At 45.4% G+C, this 20146-nt stretch overlaps 1 protein-coding gene and 1 long non-coding RNA gene across 2 annotated transcripts in view; one reads left to right on the top strand and one right to left on the bottom strand.

Moving 5' to 3' along the window:
- The first annotated feature begins 5188 nt into the window (after window positions 1–5188).
- Window positions 5189–6669, top strand: LOC143301113 (uncharacterized). Its single transcript, XR_013057732.1, has 2 exons — window positions 5189–6576; window positions 6607–6669. It is a non-coding gene; the product is annotated as an uncharacterized LOC143301113 (long non-coding RNA).
- Window positions 6670–6799: 130 nt separating this feature from the next.
- Window positions 6800–20146, bottom strand: part of LOC143301112 (adenosine deaminase AGSA-like) — a 33593-nt gene continuing 20246 nt past the window's right edge. The window contains exons 7-11 of the mRNA XM_076615164.1: window positions 16886–17013; window positions 14435–14640; window positions 13930–14087; window positions 10293–10495; window positions 6800–7551 (exon numbers count right to left, since the gene is read on the bottom strand). Of these exons, the coding sequence (XP_076471279.1) occupies window positions 7446–7551; window positions 10293–10495; window positions 13930–14087; window positions 14435–14640; window positions 16886–17013 (801 nt within the window). The 3' untranslated portion in view covers window positions 6800–7445. The remainder of the gene's footprint in view (window positions 7552–10292; window positions 10496–13929; window positions 14088–14434; window positions 14641–16885; window positions 17014–20146) is intronic.

Here is a 20146-nt window from a genome sequence, read left to right as displayed (position 1 = left end):
GACAATATCCACAATGTTTCCCTCAAGACAGAATGAACAGTGTCCACAAGACTCGACAATATCCACAATGTTTCCCTCAAGACAGAATGAACAGTGTCCACAAGACTTGACAATATCCACAATGTTTCCCTCAAGACAGAATGAACAGTGTCCACGAGACTTGACAATATCCACAATGTTTCCCTCAAGACAGAATGAACAGTGTCCACAAGACTTGACAATATCCACAATGTTTCCCTCCAGACAGAATGAACAGTGTCCACAAGACTTGACAATATCCACAATGTTTCCCTCCAGACAGAATGAACAGTGTCCACAAGACTTGACAATATCCATAATGTTTCCCTCAAGACAGAATGAACAGTGTCCACAAGACTTGACAATATCCACAATGTTTCCCTCAAGACAGAATGAACAGTGTCCACAAGACTTGACAATATCCACAATGTTTCCCTCCAGACAGAATGAACAGTGTCCACAAGACTTGACAATATCCACAATGTTTCCCTCAAGACAGAATGCACAGTGTCCACAAGACTTGACAATATCCACAATGTTTCCCTCCAGACAGAATGAACAGTGTCCACAAGACTTGGCAATATCCACAATGTTTCCCTCAAGACAGAATGAACAGTGTCCACAAGACTTGGCAATATCCACAATGTTTCCCTCAAGACAGAATGAATAGTGTTCACAAGACTTGACAATATCCACAATGTTTCCGTCCAGACAGAATGAACAGTGTCCACAAGACTTGACAATATCCACAATGTTTCCCTCAAGACTGAATGAACAGTGTCCACAAGACTTGACAATAGCCACAATGTTTCCCTCCAGACAGAATGAACAGTGTCCACAAGACTTGGCAATATCCACAATGTTTCCCTCAAGACAGAATGAACAGTGTCCACAAGACTTGACAATATCCACAATGTTTCCGTCCAGACAGAATGAACAGTGTCCACAAGACTTGACAATAGCCACAATGTTTCCCTCCAGACAGAATGAACAGTGTCCACAAGACTTGGCAATATCCACAATGTTTCCCTCCAGACAGAATGAACAGTGTCCACAACAAGGTGTGGACATTCACTCTGCCAGTCACAGGGGTGTGTGCAGGGCAAGAAATATGGATTCAGCCCAGCATCCTACTAGTGAGCAGAGACTGGGGTTTTTACTCCAACCTGAACCAGCGGCGTGCACACACACCACACTGTACATCAGTGACTTCACAAATCTTTCCCTGCATCCCACCATTGCCACACCACTCCCACCGCTTCAGGAAACAACTCCATCCTCTTTCCCAAACATCTCATCATCTGTTAAAAAGAAAAAGAAGAAAAAAAAGGACCAGTATGGAAAGAAACGACAATCTCTTGTCCCTTGAACATGGAAAAAAGAGGGCAAGTCCAATTTTAGCATCCAAAATTATCGCACCTATTTCACGGGCAATTTTTGTTACATGTTGTAACCCACTTTTGCGTGGAATTCCACACACTCTGGGCAATATTCAATTTTAGCATCTTAAATTCATGGAGCTGTAAGGTATATTCATGTATACTGCAATGCAGGCATGAAGTATAACATAAATAAGTCATCTGACCTTTGTCATGCACTCTGAGTAGGTCAGTTGTGGGGTGTAAATTGCCTGAAAAACCACCCTCATAACCCCTTACTAACATAACGACATCACACGCTTTCCCGTAACTGAATTTTGGTGTGTACGGTTATGACGGTGGTTTTTCAGGCAATTTAACGTGCCACCACCTTGCCTTTTCCGTTTTTCGTCCCACAAACCATGGAAATGCAACCATTATGTGCAATAATTTTGGTTGCTAAAACTGGTTAGCAGTGTCGCAACGTCTCAAATCGAGTTATTTTTCCAATTCTGGACAGTGAAAATTTGAAGGGGGGCGGGGTGGAAGCCTTTCTACACTTGGCACTTACCTTGACACTGACACTGTAGATATCTGGTTGATCAACACGGCACGACAGGGTGGCTATCCGGGAAAGGATGGGTTTTTTTTTTCCTCATGTCCCAGGTCAACACATGAACAAAACTGCTCCTGCCTCAACCCCACGCATGCTGAAGTCCTGACACCACGTTACAGATAATATTGGTAATCCAGTCACTGTCGATTGGAGACACAAAAACACACCCCGCATGCAATAACCACGACAAAAATGTGCTGGGTGTGCGAAAGGAGAGGGTGAGAACAACAACGAGCCTTCTGGAAAAGGCTTGAACACGTTCCTCACCCGCCACCACTGGCTGAGCAAACACGTCTGTGTCAAGAAGAAAAGTGGACAGCTGATTGGTCGGAAATCTCTGACCAGTCATTGCACAGTCCTGCTGTCCCCACACAGTGAGCCCTCCGTGTGAGTGTCAGCACGTGACTCGCGTCAATCACGATTTGTGGGCACTTGTGAGACAGTGCAGCTGGTGAGAGAACAGAGAGACAGAAAGAGAGAGAGAGATACATATACACACAGAAGGTGGAGGAGGGTGGTGGGTTTGGGGACGGAGGTGGGTTAAGCAGCGTGCTCTTTGTTGTGTGTGCGTGCGGGAGTGTATCTGCGCGTATTTGTAGAAGTGTAAGAAGTCACTCCTCTCCCTTTCTCTCTTTCCAGCGTGGAACGTATGTGTGAAGAACCTTACGAGCGGTGGTCAACTAAGCCCGTGTACTGAGGAAGTGTCCTGGTTTGATATCTATGCAGACCAGGATTTCTACTCCCCTCAACTTGACCCTGAGTGATGGTCTGGGTGCCAGTCTTTCGGATGAAACGATCAACAGAGGTCTCCTAGAGCAGCATGTACTTAGCGTGAGTAGAAGAATCCATGGCAACAAGGGCCGGAGTGTGTCCCTGGCTAAAATTGTATGTTCCTATCATATTAGTCCACTGAAGAAGCATTGATACTTTCAACAACGGCACTGCAACCGCTGCTGCTGCTTGTGGAACTGTTTTGATCTTAGTGTTTATCATGAGCGCTGCTGGTTTTCTCAGTGAAGCAGTGTGCTGATGAAGAGACCTCACACAGTCCATCAGCACGGAGCACGCTGAGCGAGATTCACGTGCACTGCTTTGCTCTGCCCTGAACCCAATGTTTGTGCGTCCGTCACATCACAGTGAGTCCAAGTTCGTCCTGGCTTCAGTTGGTCAGTCCCAGGCTTGACGTCTCCGCTTGAGGTGTGCGTGTCAGTGCGTGCTCACCACCCCTGCATGACTCAGTGAATGTGTGTGTGTCCATCGAGTGTGTGTATGTGTGTGTGTGTGTGCATCGAGTGGGGGATGGGGGAAGTGTGTGTGTGTGTGTGTGTGTGTGTGTGTGTGTGTGTGTGCATCGAGTGGGGGATGGGAGAGAGTGAAAGTACGCATGCTTGCGTGTGTACATGACACGGTGTGCCAGTGCTGTGAAAAGATTGTGCCGGCAATGAGGATTGCACGTGTTGTCCCCAATGACGCGAGCGACCTGCTTATTTAACCAGTTATAAACACCGTGACCAATTCAGTGCACACACCAATACCAGTTCCCTGTTCGTGAAAGTCGTGTTTGGTGTCAATTTACGTCTTTTTTTGTTTGTTGTTGTTTGTTTGTTTGATTGTTTTCCAGTTTTGTTTTGTTTTGTTTTTTGTCCTAACACTAATCATGACAGCCTGTACTTCAGTTCGTCGCGCTGAGCCAGTCTTGTCCAGAGACGAATCGAAGCGCATTCACACCGGCAGTCATTTGCACGCCAACATAACTCGGATTCAGAAAGATAGTGAGAAAGAAAAAAAACAAAAAAAAAAAAAAAAACAAGTAGTATTTTGGTGCGGTTGTTGAGTCCTGGAGGACGAAGGGTGACCAGATTTTTTCCGATCTCCCAGGTCAACACGTGTTGGTGACTGAACCCCCTTCGTGTGCACGCAGAACATCAAATACGCACGTTAAAGATCCTGTAATCCATGTAAGCGTTCGGTGGGTTATGGAAACTAGAAAACGGAGAATCAGTGACTGCATGCCTACATAGCAGGAGGGGTAATACAAAAAGGTCATACACTGACGTAAAACAGTAACGCGCGCGCGCGCGCGCGTGTGTGTGTATGTGTGCGCGCGCGCGCGCGCGACTAAACCTCACTGAATGACACAGGAAACAAATGATGAGAGCTAAGTCGGCTCTATCCAGGTACCATTTGGCAGCCAATGTTGCGCAAATGACTCCGCCGGTGTTGGTAAAGCACTGAAGATTGAGCTTGGTCTCTGACCAAGAATAGGCGCTGTACAAGTATCATCATCATCATCATCATCAGAGTGAAAACTAGAAAAACAAACTATAGACCGGGAAAAGAGCTTGGGGGTATTTTGGAAGAGGTCCGTTTCAAGCCGTTCAGTTCCATCACGGATATCCGCGGTTTAGGGGTAACTGCATTATCATGTCTCCAGCCACTTAGCTGCATAAGCTTACCTCCCTTGCCAATGGCACTGCCTTGATGAGTGGTTGAAGCAATTTTTCAGCACGTTTTGGCTTGATTGTGACGCGATTTTCGGTACGTTTTGGCTTGATTGTGACGCGATTTTCGGCACGTTTTGGCTTGATTGTGACGCGATTTTCGGTATTTTTGGCTTGATTGTGACGCGATTTTCGACACACATTGGCTTGATTGTGACGCGATTTTCGACGTTTTTAAAGCGAAAAGCTGGTAAGCCTGTCAATATGGCTGTCAGAACATACAAAACAGAATAGACGGCTAGAATTTTGTTTGATTTTCCATACATCGTCGCAACTACGAAAACGTGATAGAAAGCGAAAGTAATGTTGTTATCAACTGAAGTAATTCTGGTTATCCTGATGATGACTACACGTACAATGTACATTAACCGGAAGGGGGTGGGGTCATGTCAGAAGTGGGTATAGAAAAAAAAACCCAATATTTTAGCTTGGAACCTTCATTTTGGGGTTTTCATCTACTATGAAACTCTCCAGATTAAAGTGGCTTCAAGCCGAAATACTGTGTACAGAGTTTTTGTGTTTTAAAATTGTGTAATAGTGTTTGTGGGTGTTTGGGTGGGAGGGGGTGTTTCTGGGTGTCTGTGAGTGATTATGTATTGTGTTTATGTTTAAAACATGACAGTGCAGGAAACAACATAACTGCACATGGTTGTTGTGTCTAATACATTTATTAATATTTATGCACTATTTCACCCGTAAAATAAACAAACTTTATTTTGTTTTTCTCAAAATATTCTGTGTTTTTTTTTTCTTCTAAAAATCCGAGTTATCTTCCCCAGATTTAGAGTTATTTCATCCTGTCAACAATGAAGTTATGGTAATTATATTCTCCATTCGTTTTCCTTCAAGAACATATACTTTTAAATATTTTTGAGCATGATTTCAAGTTTTGAGATTTTTTTAAAAAGAGGTTGGTGATTATTTTGCAAAAATCACAAATAGTTCCAGAAGTGAAAGGGTTAATGCCAGGAAAACCACACACAATCGTGGAACCAGTTGTAATGAATGGAAACAAGTATTTATTCATAATTTTTACAATAATCCATACAAACCAAGTAAAATAAAAATTAAAAAAGGAGTTGGGGAGATGGGGAAAGTCTCCATAGCAAAAGTACCGCAGTTTTAAACAGCTTGTTTCCCTTCATTTTTAAAGCTTTAGTAAACACTGTAACCATAAACGTTATGGTGTGTTTCAGGTAGCAAATGAGGCAAAAAGCTGAAATTGAAACAAAACTGCCTTTCATAACTAAAAGCAGCACTGGAAAAACAAGAGAAGAAGAAAAAGAGCACATTTCATGACAAAAAGCATCACTGGACCTGTTGCCCATATTTAAACCAGCAGACTATGAAGACGACACTAAAAATACAGCTATGAACAAACTAACTTCCAAGATACTAACAACACAAAGCAAGTTCCAAATACAAAGATCGAGGGAACAAAAAAAGTATGAAACAACAGCTAAAACTTTTAACAGCCAAGACAGACAAAATAAAAGCAAAAGCAAGCCAACACTTTCAGTTCCAAGATGTCAAAATGTGTGGAATGATACATATAGACAAGACTACATGTTCTAAAAGAAAAAGAAGAGATGCATAAACCCAACATACTGGTCAGGGCCTTTATAGCCTACGCTGGGTTTGTATAAAGCATTAACCTCAAATGAAACAAACCAAATAGATCAGTAAAAACACCAAGATGCAATAAAAATGAAAGACATGAAACAGTGTTATGACTTATGGCACTACGTCTGACTGTCCTCTCTGAAGTGGCAACGTTGACTTACTGTGCAGTTGACCTTATCTTGTTTCTTCCATCTCTTGTTGTTGAAGTTTGCCACACAAGTATCATATTTACACATGGGATTTTTTATATATATTTTTTTTAAATTATTTTTTGACGCAAAGGATTTCTTGTTCATAATGGAGACATTGGAGACTGTGTTTACACATGTACAATTACATAAATGCCATGACCCTTTCTGACAAAAACAACAAAAAAACAAAAACAAAAACCGAACTCCCAAGCAATGCTACAAACAGCAGGAATGGTTAAAGTAAATAACAGATCAATATAAAAACAAAGGTCAAATAACAAATCAAAAAAAAAACAAAGGTCAAATAACAGATCAATATAAAAACAAAGGTCAAATAACAGATCAATATAAAAACAAAGGTCGCAAGCAAACGAAGCAGAACAAAACCAACACAAAGTTTGAATAAAACAAAACAACCCCAAACCAAACCAAAAGAATAAGAAATCGAGACAGAGAGAGGGAGAGAGACACAGAGAGAGACAGAGACTGAGACACAGAGACAGTGTGTTTTTATTTAAGACAACAGCTTCAGACACAGAGAGAGTGGAGGCAGAGCAGACAAGGCTGGAGAAGGGAGGCAGCGCTCAGGATAGCTTCAGCTCCTGCACCATGAGAGGAGAGAGATAGAGGGGGAGAGAGAGAGGGAGAGACAGACAGAGAGAGAGTGGAGGCAGAGCAGACAAGGCTGGAGAAGGGAGGCAGCGCTCAGGATAGCTTCAGCTCCTGCACCATGAGAGGAGAGAGATAGAGGGGGAGAGAGAGAGGGAGAGACAGACAGAGAGAGAGTGGAGGCAGAGCAGACAAGGCTGGAGAAGGGAGGCAGCGCTCAGGATAGCTTCAGCTCCTGCACCATGAGAGGAGAGAGATAGAGGGGGAGAGAGAGGGGGAGAGACAGACAGAGAGAGGGGGAGAGAAACAGAGAGAGGGGGAGAGACAGACAGAGAGAGAGTGGAGGCAGAGCAGACAAGGCTGGAGAAGGGAGGCAGCGCTCAGGATAGCTTCAGCTCCTGCACCATGAGAGGAGAGAGATAGAGGGGGAGAGAGAGAGGGAGGGAGAGACAGAGAGAGGGGGAGAGAAACAGAGAGAGGGTGGGAGAGTGGAGGCAGAGCCGACAAGGCTGAAGAAGGGAGGCAGTGCTCAGGCCAGCTTCAGCTCCTGCACCATGTCCCTGATGAAAGTGTCCCACGTGTCGCTCCACCTCCTGAGGGCCGTCACCTTCTCCTGGTCTGTCAGGGCACTGTACCTGTCATCATCATCATCATCATCATCACCTGTCAGGGCACTGTACCTGTCATCATCATCATCATCATCATTGTCATCATCATCATCATCATCACCTGTCAGGACACTGTACCTGTCATCATCATCATCACCATCATCGTCATCATCACCATCATCACCTAGTCTTTCGGATTGGACAATAAACCAAGGTACAGTGTGCAGCACACACTTGGCACACTGAAAAAGAACCCATGGCAACAAAAGTGTTGTACTCTGGCAAAATTATGTAAAAAGAAATCCACTCTGATAGGTACACAAATATATAAGGATGTACTCAGGGCCTGATTAAGCGTGTTCGGTTATGCTGCTGTCAGGCATCTGCCTAGCAGATGTGGTGTAGTGTATATGGAGTTGTCATGACATCAGAGACCTGAGCGAGTTGTCATGACATCACAGAGACCTGAGCGAGTTGTCATGACATCACACTGACCTGAGGGAGTTGTCATGACATCAGAGACCTGAGCGAGTTGTCATTACATCACAGAGACCTGAGCGAGTTGTCATGACATCAGAGACCTGAGGGAGTTGTCATGACATCAGAGACCTGAGCGAGTTGTCATTACATCACAGAGACCTGAGCGAGTTGTCATTACATCACACAGACCTGAGCGAGTTGTCATTACATCACACAGACCTGAGGGAGTTGTCATGACATCACACAGACCTGAGGGAGTTGTCATGACATCACACAGACCTGAGCGAGTTGTCATGACATCACAGAGACCTGAGCGAGTTGTCATGACATCACACAGACCTGAGGGAGTTGTCATGACATCACACTGACCTGAGGGAGTTGTCATGACATCACAGAGACCTGAGGGAGTTGTCATGACATCACACTGATCTGAGGGAGTTGTCATGACATCACACAGACCTGAGCGAGTTGTCATGACATCACACTGACCTGAGGGAGTTGTCATGACATTACAGAGACCTGAGCGAGTTGTCATGACATCACACTGACCTGAGGGAGTTGTCATGACATCACACAGACCTGAGGGAGTCATGTCATCACACTGACCTGAGGGAGTTGTCATGTCATCACACTGACCTGAGCGAGTCATGACATCACACTGACCTGAGGGAGTTGTCATGACATCACACTGACCTGAGCGAGTTCTTGGCATCACATTGACCTGAGTGAGTCATGACATCACATTGACCTGAGCGAGTCATGACATCACACTGACTTGAGTGAGTCATGCCATCACACTGACCTGAGTGAGTCATGACATCACACTGACCTGAGCGAGTCATGACATCACACTGACCTGAGTGAGTCATGACATCACACTGACCTGAGGGAGTCATGACATCACACTGACCTGAGGGAGTCATGACATCACACTGATCTGAGCGAGTCATGACATCACACTGACCTGAGAAAGTCATGTCATCACACTGACCTGAGCGAGTCATGACATCACACTCACCTGAGTGAGTGAGTCATGACATCACACTGACCTGAGTGAGTCATGTCATCACACTGACCTGAGCAAGTCATGTCATTACACTGACCTGAGGGAGTCATAACATCACACTGACCTGAGCGAGTCATGACATCACACTGACCTGAGCAAGTCATGTCATTACACTGACCTGAGCGAGTCATGACATCACACTGACTTGAGTGAGTCATGACATCACACTGACCTGAGCAAGTCATGACATCACACTGACCTAAGCGAGTCATAACATCACACTGACCTGAGCGAGTCATGACATCACACTGACCTGAGCGAGTCATGACATCACACTGACCTGAGTGAGTCATGACATCACATTGACCTGAGCGAGTCATGACATCACACTGACTTGAGTGAGTCATGCCATCACACTGACCTGAGTGAGTCATGACATCACACTGACCTGAGTGAGTCATTTCATCACACTGACCTGAGTCATGTCATCACACTGACCTGAGTCATGTCATCACACTGACCTGAGCAAGTCATGTCATTACACTGACCTGAGGGAGTCATAACATCACACTGACCTGAGCGAGTCATGTCATCACACTGACCTGAGCGCGTTCTTGGCATCGCACTGACTTGAGTGAGTCATGTCATCACACCAACCTGAGCGAGTCATGACATCACACTGACTTGAGTGAGTCATGCCATCACACTGACCTGAGCGAGGCATGACATCACACTGACCTGAGCGAGGCATGACATCACACTGACTTGAGTGAGTCATATCATCACATTGACCTGAGCGAGTTCTTGGCATCACACTGACCTGAGCGAGTCACGACATCACATTGACCTGAGTGAGTCATGACATCACATTGACCTGAGCGAGTCATGACATCACACTGACTTGAGTGAGTCATGTCATCACATTGACCTGAGCGAGTTCTTGGCATCACACTGACCTAAGCGAGTCATGACATCACACTGACCTGAGCGAGTCATGACATCACACTGACCTGAGTGAGTCATGACATCACACTGACCTGAGCGAGTTCTTGGCATCACACTGACCTGAGCGAGTCATGACATCACACTGACCTGAGCGAGTCATGACATCACACTGACCTGAGCAAGTCATGACATCACACTGACCTGAGCGAGTCATGACATCACACTGACCTGAGCGAGTCATGACATCACACTGACCTGAGCGAGTTCTTGGCATCACACTGACCTGAGCGAGTCATGACATCACACTGACCTGAGCAAGTCATGTCATCACACTGACCTGAGCGAGTTCTTGGCCAGCTGTTTGAGTGCCGCCAGCCCCGTCTCCTCCCCAGTCAGCGCCATGAAGGTCACGTAGAAGTCATGGGTCAGAGATAGGGCCTCCCAGGAGGCGTTGTCGTCGGAGCTGATGACGACCGGCATGTTCTGGGCCAGAAGGGCCGCCACTGGGTGGTTCCGGGGATCGTCCACCAGCTTCAGCACCTGTGGAGTCGACAATGGTCAGTGTTGTCACCTGGACAGTGGGCAGTGTTGTCACCTGGTCAGTGCTGCCACCAGGACAGTGGTCAGTGTTGTCACCTGGTCAGTGGTCAGTGTTGTCATCTGGACAGTAGTTAGTGTTGTCACCTGGTCAGTGTTGTCACCTGGACAGTAGTAGTCAAGTGGTGTCACCTGGTCAGTAGTCATTGTCACCTGGTCAGTGGTGTCACCTGGTCAGTGGTGTCACCTGGACAGTAGTAGTTAAGTGTCAGTGGTCAGTGTTGTCATCTGGACAGTAGTTAGTGTTGTCACCTGGTCAGTAGTCAGTGGTGTCACCTGGTCAGTAGTAGTCAGTGGTTGTTGTCATCTGGACAGTAGTCAGTGTTGTCACCTGGTCAGTGTTGTCACCTGGACAGTGGTCAGTGTTGTCACCTGGTCAGTGTTGTCACTTGGACAGTGTTGTCACTTGGTCAGTGTTGTCACCTGGTCGTTAGTAGTCAGTGTTGTCACCTGGTCAGTGTTGTCATCTGGTCTTTGGTAGTCAGTGGTGTCACCTGGTCAGTAGTAGTCAGTCAGTAGTAGTCAGTGTTGTCACCTGGACAGTAGTAGTCAGTGGTGTCACTTGGTCAGTGGTCAGTGGTGGCACCTGGTCAGTGGTGTCACCTAGTCAGTAGTAGTCAGTGGTATCACCTGTACAGTCATGTCACCTGGTCAGTGGTCAGTGGTGTCACCTGGTCAGTGGTATCAGCTGGTCAGTAGTCAGTGTTGTCACCTGGTCAGTGGTGTCACCTAGTCAGTAGTGGTCAGTGGTGTCACCTGGACAGTCATGTCACCTGGACAGTGGTCAGTGGTGTCACCTGGTCAGTGGTGTCACCTGGTCAGTGGTGTCACCTGGACAGTGGTCAGTGGTGTCACCTGGTCTGTGGTCAGTGGTGTCACCTGGACAGTCATGTCACCTGGACAGTTGTCAGTGGTGTCACCTGGTCAGTGGTGTCACCTGGACAGTGGACAGTTGTGTCACCTGGACAGTTGTCAGTGGTGTCACCTGGACAGTTGTCAGTGGTGTCACCTGGACAGTAGTGTCACCTGGACAGTGGTCAGTGTTGTCACCTGGTCAGTAATAATAATAATAATATTTTATTTTCATATAGCGCTATAATACAAGCATAAGCAAGCTCTAAGCGCTTTTCAATCCAGTACCTAAAGTGAAACAAGAAAGCATATAAAAAGTAATAGAAACATAAAAACAGTACAATTAATATTATAAAAACACAATGCATAAAACTCCCAAAGTAACATACTATCAATACTACAACTGTTACACTCCAACACTCACACTAACACCCACGCACAGACACAAACGTGATTAAACGGCTGAGATGACAACAATTTTCACTTAAAATACATACATGTAAAAAGGAACATAATTGTAATCTGCGTGCCACAGATTTTGTAAAAATTGTAAAATAAAATTTTGGATAGAAAAGGTAAAAGGGGTAAAAATCGGGTCATTCTCCCTTTCGAACCACACCACCACCATCCATCTACCCACCCCCATTCTCTCTACTCTCCCATCACACACACTCACATTGCCATGGGCCTGGGACAACAGCACTATTTGAGTTATGACAAGCATTTTTTAAAGAGATAAGTTTTAAGATTTACTTTAAAGGTAGATATATGTGTTTGTCTGAGAGCAATAGGCAGAGAATTCCAAGTTGTTGGGCCGAAGACGGAAAATGACCTCTTTCCACAGGAGTTAAGGAAGTATCGGGGAACAGTTAGCTGGGAGGAATCAAGAGATCTCAATGTTCTGTTTGGCAAGTACAGGTTAACAAGCTCAGAAAGATATGAGGGTGTGGTATCACAATTCAGGCACTGAAAGCATAGGCAGGCAACTTTATAGTAGTCAGTGTTGTCACCTGGTCAGTGGTGTCACCTGGACAGTGGTCAGTGGTCAATACACTGTGACCTGGACAGTCAGTTTCAGTTTTAAAACAGTGTCAGAGCTTGCAGACACATCTATATACGCTACACCATATAATATGTATGATAAAAAAAAAAACCCTAAAAAACCAACAACACAAGAATAAACGTAGATGGGTGACCAACGCATAAACAATGGTCAACGCACTGTCACTGGCAACAGTCCTGCACAATGGTCTTTGTAAGAGCTCTCACACTTCCTGGACACTGGTCTGTCTGTCTGTCTGTCTGTCTGACCAGCACCTGACTGAATTTAGGACACAAGTGGACAGGATGGGACATGTTGAATGAAGGAGACAGGCCTACTTGATGGGAAACACTGAACGAACATTTGCTGACAAAAAAAAAGAAAAGGGTGGAGCTGCATTGTGAGAGGAACCCAAATTTCACACAGAGAAATGTGTTGTGACAAAAGGCAATGTAACACAACATAATACAATGTAATGGAATATAATGTGATACAACACAACAAACAACAACACAAAAAATTACAACACCAATGCCAGACTGATGATAGCCATGGGGTTGACCTCCACATCAACACATCTGTCCCACACCACACCACAGCGAGGTACCTGGTTAGAGACGGGGTTGACCTCCACATCAACACATCTGTCCCACACCACACCACACCACACCACAGCGAGGTACCTGGTTAGAGACAGGGTTGACCTCCACATTAACACATCTGTCCCACACCACACCACAGCACACCACACCAAGGTACCTGGTTAGAGATGGGGTTGACCTCCACAGCAATGCCCCTGTCCCGCACCACACCACACCACACCACACCACAGCACACCACACCAAGGTACCTGGTTAGAGATGGGGTTGACCTCCACAGCAATGCCCCTGTCCCACACCACAGCACACCACACCAAGGTACCTGGTTAGAGATGGGGTTGACCTCCACAGCAATGCCCCTGTCCCGCACCACACCACACCACACCACACCACACCACACCAAGGTACCTGGTTAGAGATGGGGTTGACCTCCACAGCGATGCCCCTGTCCCACACCACAGCACACCACACCAAGGTACCTGGTTAGAGATGGGGTTGACCTCCACAGCAATGCCCCTGTCCCGCACCACACCACACCACACCACACCACACCAAGGTACCTGGTTAGAGACGGGGTTGACCTCCACAGCAATGCCCCTGTCCCGCACCACACCACACCACACCAAGGTACCTGGTTAGAGATGGGGTTGACCTCCACAGCAATGCCCCTGTCCCGCACCACACCACACCACAGCACAGCACACCAAGGTACCTGGTTAGAGATGGGGTTGACCTCCACAGCAATGCCCCTGTCCCGCACCACACCACACCACACCACACCACACCAAGGTACCTGGTTAGAGACGGGGTTGACCTCCACAGCAATGCCCCTGTCCCGCACCACACCACACCACACCACACCACAGCACACCACAGCGAGGTACCTGGTTAGAGATGGGGTTGACCTCCACAGCAATGCCCCTGTCCCGCACAGCCTTCATGAGCTGTGGGTGTTTGAAGAGAGCGTAGCCATGGCCGATCCGCGTGGTGTTGAGCAGAATGGCGTCCACCAGGTTGTAGTCTGTGGCCGTCTCCTGCCAGTCTGGCCACATCAAGAGAAAAACAACCACCGCTTAGTTTGTTTTTTTTGTGGAGTCACGCATCGCTTCAACAGCTCTGGTTCGGGTAACACACACACACGCACACACACTTACACAAGCATGCACTCATGCACACACACATACACAGGCGAAGACACGCACGCACACACACACACACATGCACACACCTGTCAAATAACACTTCTCGTGAATAGATGTTAAACTGAAGATCACACACGCACACACACACCTGTCTAATAACACTTCTCGTGAATAGACGTTAAACTGAAGATCACACACACACACAGACACACCCATACCCCCCCCCCCCCAAGTCCCCCACACTGACCAGTCTCCCCAGCGTGGAAGAAGTAAGGGAGGTGTACTGGGGGTGTCTGCTGGGAGGGGTAGAGGAGGGCGTCAATGTAGTACAGCAGGGGGTGGTAGGGGTCCTCCTGACCAACCAGGTCAAAGCCCTTCAGGAAGTCCCTGTTGTCGGCGTACAGCCTCATGGCCTCCTTCACCTCCCCCAGGATGTCCTCGGCAGGCTTGAACCTGGGGCCCACACAGCCACACGGCGGTGACACTCACACCCGTTCTTGGTCACTGTCCTCTGTGTGTGTGTGTGTGTGTGTGTGTGTGGAGGGGGGGGGGGGGTTATCTCTACCTCTCTCTCTTTGTACAGAGTATGACAACATTTATATGTGTGTTTATTATTAGAACAACAGCAGATATGTAAGTCAACCAGTGTGCAAATATCTCCACCGTCAAACACAGATCCATTCATTTATTCATTCATTCACTCTTTAAGTCTCCCTCTCTCTCTTTTACTCTCCCTCTTCCCCATCTATTGCTCTGTCTCTTTATCTCTCCTTCCTTCCCCCCCCCCCCACCTCTCTCTCTCTCTCTCTGTGTGTCTCCCCTTTCTCTCTGTCTCTCTTTATCTTTCCCTCTCTTTTATACCCCTCTATCTCCCCCTGTCTCTTTCTCTCTATCTCTCGCTATCTCTCTCCACTCTCCTCTGTCTGCCCCCTCTCTCTGTCTATCTTTCCTTCTCTCTCTGTCGCTCTTACACACCCCTCTATCTCTTGCTGTCTCTCTTATGTCTCTCTATTAATCTCTGTCTCTCTTTAGCTCTCCCTCTTTTTTTGTCTCTTTTTATCTCCCCCCCCCCCTGTCTTTATCCCCCCCCATTCTCTCTGTTCCCCCCTCTATGTCTGTCTTTATTTCTCTCTCTGTGTCTCTCTCACCACAAAAGACAATATCATCCAATCCCATTTAATGAATTGACAGAATGTTATCCTTCACAATACCAGTTGGGAAATGCAGCAACAGCTAATGTTTGTTGTGCTTACTAACAATGCACCAGAAAGCATGCAGGGTGGATGTGTTCTGTCTACACGTGTTCACCACTGTTTGTCTTTCAGCCCTTTGGTTCAGAGCTCAGAATGCATGTGAAAGTCTGGTGTGAAAGCACTTTGGTTTGTCTCCGCGCCAGATTCAGTGCTGAATAAATACATGTATTCTTCTTCTTCTTCCTTCATGGGCTGCAACTCCCATGTTCCCACGTACAATAGTAGGCTTTTACATGTATGACCGTTTTTACCCCGCCATGTAGTCAGCCATACTCTGTTTTCGGGGGTGTGCATGCTGGGTCTGTTTTTATTTCCACAATCCACCGAATGCTGACATGGATTACAGGAATTTTAACGTGCATATTTGATCTTCTGCTTGTGTATACACACGAAGGGGGTTCAGGCACAAGCAGGTCTTCACATATGTTGACCTGGGAGATCGGAAAAATCTCCACCCTTTACCCACCAGGCGAACCCGGGACCCTCAGACTGATAGTCCAACACTTTAACCACTCGGCTATTGCACTTGTCAAATACATACATTGTTATTATCATCATCATTATCATCATCATTGTCATTATTATCATCTCCTCATTATTATTTTCATTATTACTAATTATCCTCATTATTATGACTATCATTTTTTGGGTAATAGGAGTAATAATTATCATCATTATCATTATTATCATTACCATCATCATTTATTATCATTACCATCATCATCATTATCATTATTATCATTACCATCATCATTACCACCACCATCCTCCTCCTCATTATTATCATTACCATCATCATCATAATTATCACTACCATCATAATCATTACCATCATCATCATAATTATCATTACCATCATCATCATAATTATCACTACCATCATAATCATTACCATCATCATCATAATTATCATTAGCATCATCATCATAATTATCATTACCATCATCATCATAATTATCACTACCATCATAATCATTACCATCATCATCATAATTATCATTACCACCATCATCATAATTATCACTACCATCATAATCATTAGCATCATCATCATAATTATCATTACCATCATCATCATAATTATCATTACCATCATCATCATAATTATCACTACCATCATAATCATTACCATCATCATCATAATTATCACCACCATCATCATCATAATTATCATTACCATCATCATCATAATTATCACTACCATCATAATCATTACCATCATCATCATAATTATCATTAGCATCATCATCATAATTATCACTACCATCATAATCATTAGCATCATCATCATAATTATCATTACCATCATCATCATAATTATCATTACCATCATCATCATAATTATCACTACCATCATAATCATTACCATCATCATCATAATTATCATTAGCATCATCATCACCATCACTACTGAACAAGCAAGGACGTGTTGCAGTGAGGCTGACCTCAAGGAGCACTTGATGACCCTGGCCCCGATGAAGTCCGGGTACTGCTGCACAAAGCGGGACACCACCTGTCTGTACAGCGACAGCACCCAGCTGCTGTTCCGTGTCCGTCCGTCCAGCTCGTACATCTGTCACACCACAGTGTACACACTTCCTGTCTTCATCTGTCAGGGTTTACACACTTCCTGTCTTCATCTGTCAGGGTTTACACACTTCCTGTCTTCATCTGTCAGGGTTTACACACTTTCTGTCTTCATCTGTCAGGGTTTACACAATTTGTGTCTTCATCTGTCAGGGTTTACACACTTCCTGTCTTCATCTGTCAGGGTTTACACACTTCCTGTCTTCATCTGTCAGGGTTTACACACTTCCTGTCTTCATCTGTCAGGGTTTACACACTTCCTGTCTTCATCTGTCAGGGTTTACACGCTTCCTGTCTTCATCTGTCAGGGTTTACACACTTCCTGTCTTCATCTGTCAGGGTTTACACACTTCCTGTCTTCATCTGTCAGGGTTTACACAATTTGTGTCTTCATCTGTCAGGGTTTACACACTTCCTGTCTTCATCTGTCAGGGTTTACACACTTCCTGTCTTCATCTGTCAGGGTTTACACACTTCCTGTCTTCATCTGTCAGGGTTTACACACTTCCTGTCTTCATCTGTCAGGGTTTACAGACTTCCTCTCTTCATCTGTCAGGGTTTACACACTTCCTGTCTTCATCTATCAGGGTTTACACACTTCCTGTCTTCATCTGTCAGGGCTTACACACTTTGTGTCTTCATCTGTCAGGGTTTATACAATTTGTATCTTCATCTGTCAAGGGTTTACACACTTCCTGTCTTCATCTGTCAGGGTTTACACACTTCCTGTCTTCATCTGTCAGGGTTTACACACTTCCTGTCATCATCTGTCAGGGTTTACACACTTCCTGTCTTCATCTGTCAGGGGTTACACACTTCCTGTCTTCATCTGTAAGGGTTTACACACTTCCTGCCTTCATCTGTCAGGGTTTACATACTTCCTGTCTTCATCTGTCAGGGTTTACACATTTCATGTCTTCATCTGTCAGGGTTTACACACTTCCTGTCCTCATCTGTCAGGGTTTACACACTTCCTGCCTTCATTTGTCAGGGTTTACACACTTCCTGTCTTCATCTGTCAGGGTTTACACACTGTCATCTCCATCTGCCAGGGTTTACACAGTTCATGTGTTCATGTGTCAGGGTTTACACACTTCATGTCTTCATCTGCCAGGGTTTACACACTTCCTGTCTTCATCTGTCAGGGTTTACACACTGTCATCTCCATCTGCCAGGGTTTACACAGTTCATGTGTTCATGTGTCAGGGTTTACACAGTTCATGTCTCCATCTGTCAGGGTTTAATCAGTTCATGTCTTCATCTGTCAGGGTTTACATACTTCATGTCTTCATCTGTCATCTCCATCTGCCAGGGTTTATACAGTTCATGTCTCCATCTGTCAGGGTTTACACAGTTCATGTCTCCATCTGTCAGGGTTTACACACTTCCTGTCTCCATCTGTCAGGGTTTACACAGTTCATGTCTTCATCTGTCAGGGTTTACACACGTCATGTCTTCATCTGTCAGGGTTTACACAGTTCATATCTTCATCTGTCAGGGTTCACACACGTCATGTCTTCATCTGTCACATCAGAGTTCAACAGTTGTGTGTTGTTTTTTAACATGAAGTACAGAACGGTCAGTGCATACAAGTACACCAAACCCAAATGCTCTTAAAAAGCCAGCAATAAATGTACGATTGCGAAATGCGGTTGTTGTTTTTTCTTCTTTGTTTTGTTTATCGTAGTCTTTTTTTTTTCCTTCAAAATAAACATCAACTATTCTGGTGAACCATGACAGTTTCTCTTGCGGGTTTTCCCGTTCGGTATCTCTCTCTCTATATACCAGTAGTTATTCTGCTGAACTATATGATGACAGTTCGGTATCTCTCTATATATATACCAGTAGTTATTCTGCTGAAATATATGATGACAGTTTGTTTCTCTTGCAGGTTTTCCTGATCCTTATCTATAGACCAGTGGGGCATCAAAGGCAGTTGGAAAAGACTATACATGACCAGTGGGGCATCAAAGGCAGTTGGAAAAGACTATACATCACCAGTGGGGCATCACAGGCAGTTGGAAAAGACTATACATGACCAGTGGGGCATCACAGGCTGTTGGAAAAGACTATTCATGACCAGTGGGGCATCACAGGCAGTTGGAAAAGACTATACATGACCAGTGGGGCATCACAGGCTGTTGGAAAAGACTATACATGACCAGTGGGGCATCACAGGCTGTTGGAAAAGACTATACATGACCAGTGGGGCATCACAGGCTGTTGGAAAAGACTATACATGACCAGTGGGGCATCACAGGCAGTTGGAAAAGACTATACATGACCAGTGGGGCATCACAGGCAGTTGGAAAAGACTATACATGACCAGTGGGGCATCACAGGCTGTTGGAAAAGACTATACATGACCAGTGGGGCATCACAGGCTGTTGGAAAAGACTATACATGACCAGTGGGGCATCACAGGCAGTTGGAAAAGACTATACATGACCAGTGGGGCATCACAGGCAGTTGGAAAAGACTATACATATCTACAGACTTCAGAAAAAGAACAGGACCACTTCATAAAAGCAGGCATTTCTTTATGAAATGTTGAAAAAAAAAAAAAAAAAAAAAAAAAAATCGAGACATTCAAGCACACGTGTGTTCAAGGACTAGCTTGAAAAATGGATGTTTCAGCCAAACTTTTCACAATTGTTCAGTGTTCATAAAGAATGACAGCTGTCGAATTTCACTGCTGAAAAAATGACAGGAAAGCCCCTCGGCTGTATGAGAGGTGCTTGTCACATTGGCTGCAGACAGCGCTGTTTGCTGACAATTCAGCATCACTTCACCACCACCCTCGTCACATTGGCTGCAGACAGCGCTGTTTGCTGACAATTCAGCATCATTTCACCACCAACCCTCGTCACATTGGCTGCAGACAGTGCTGTTTGCTGACAATTCAGCATCATTTCACCACCACCCTCGTCACATTGGCTGCAGACAGCGCTGTTTGCTGACAATTCAGCATCACTTCACCACCAACCCTACACCCCCCCACCCCCGAAGAAAACAGTGCAAGTTCCCTGACAGTGGTTCTGAACTTTTAGTGAACCCTGTATTTACACACACAGACATGAGGCAGCAGAGAACTTTTAGTGAACCATATATACAGAGAG

This window comes from Babylonia areolata, chromosome 27 (assembly GCF_041734735.1).
Source record: "Babylonia areolata isolate BAREFJ2019XMU chromosome 27, ASM4173473v1, whole genome shotgun sequence".
Taxonomy (NCBI): Eukaryota; Metazoa; Mollusca; class Gastropoda; order Neogastropoda; family Buccinidae; genus Babylonia; species Babylonia areolata.
The sequence above is the reverse complement of the archived record's forward strand: the minus strand, read 5'-3'. Positions and strand labels throughout refer to the sequence as shown.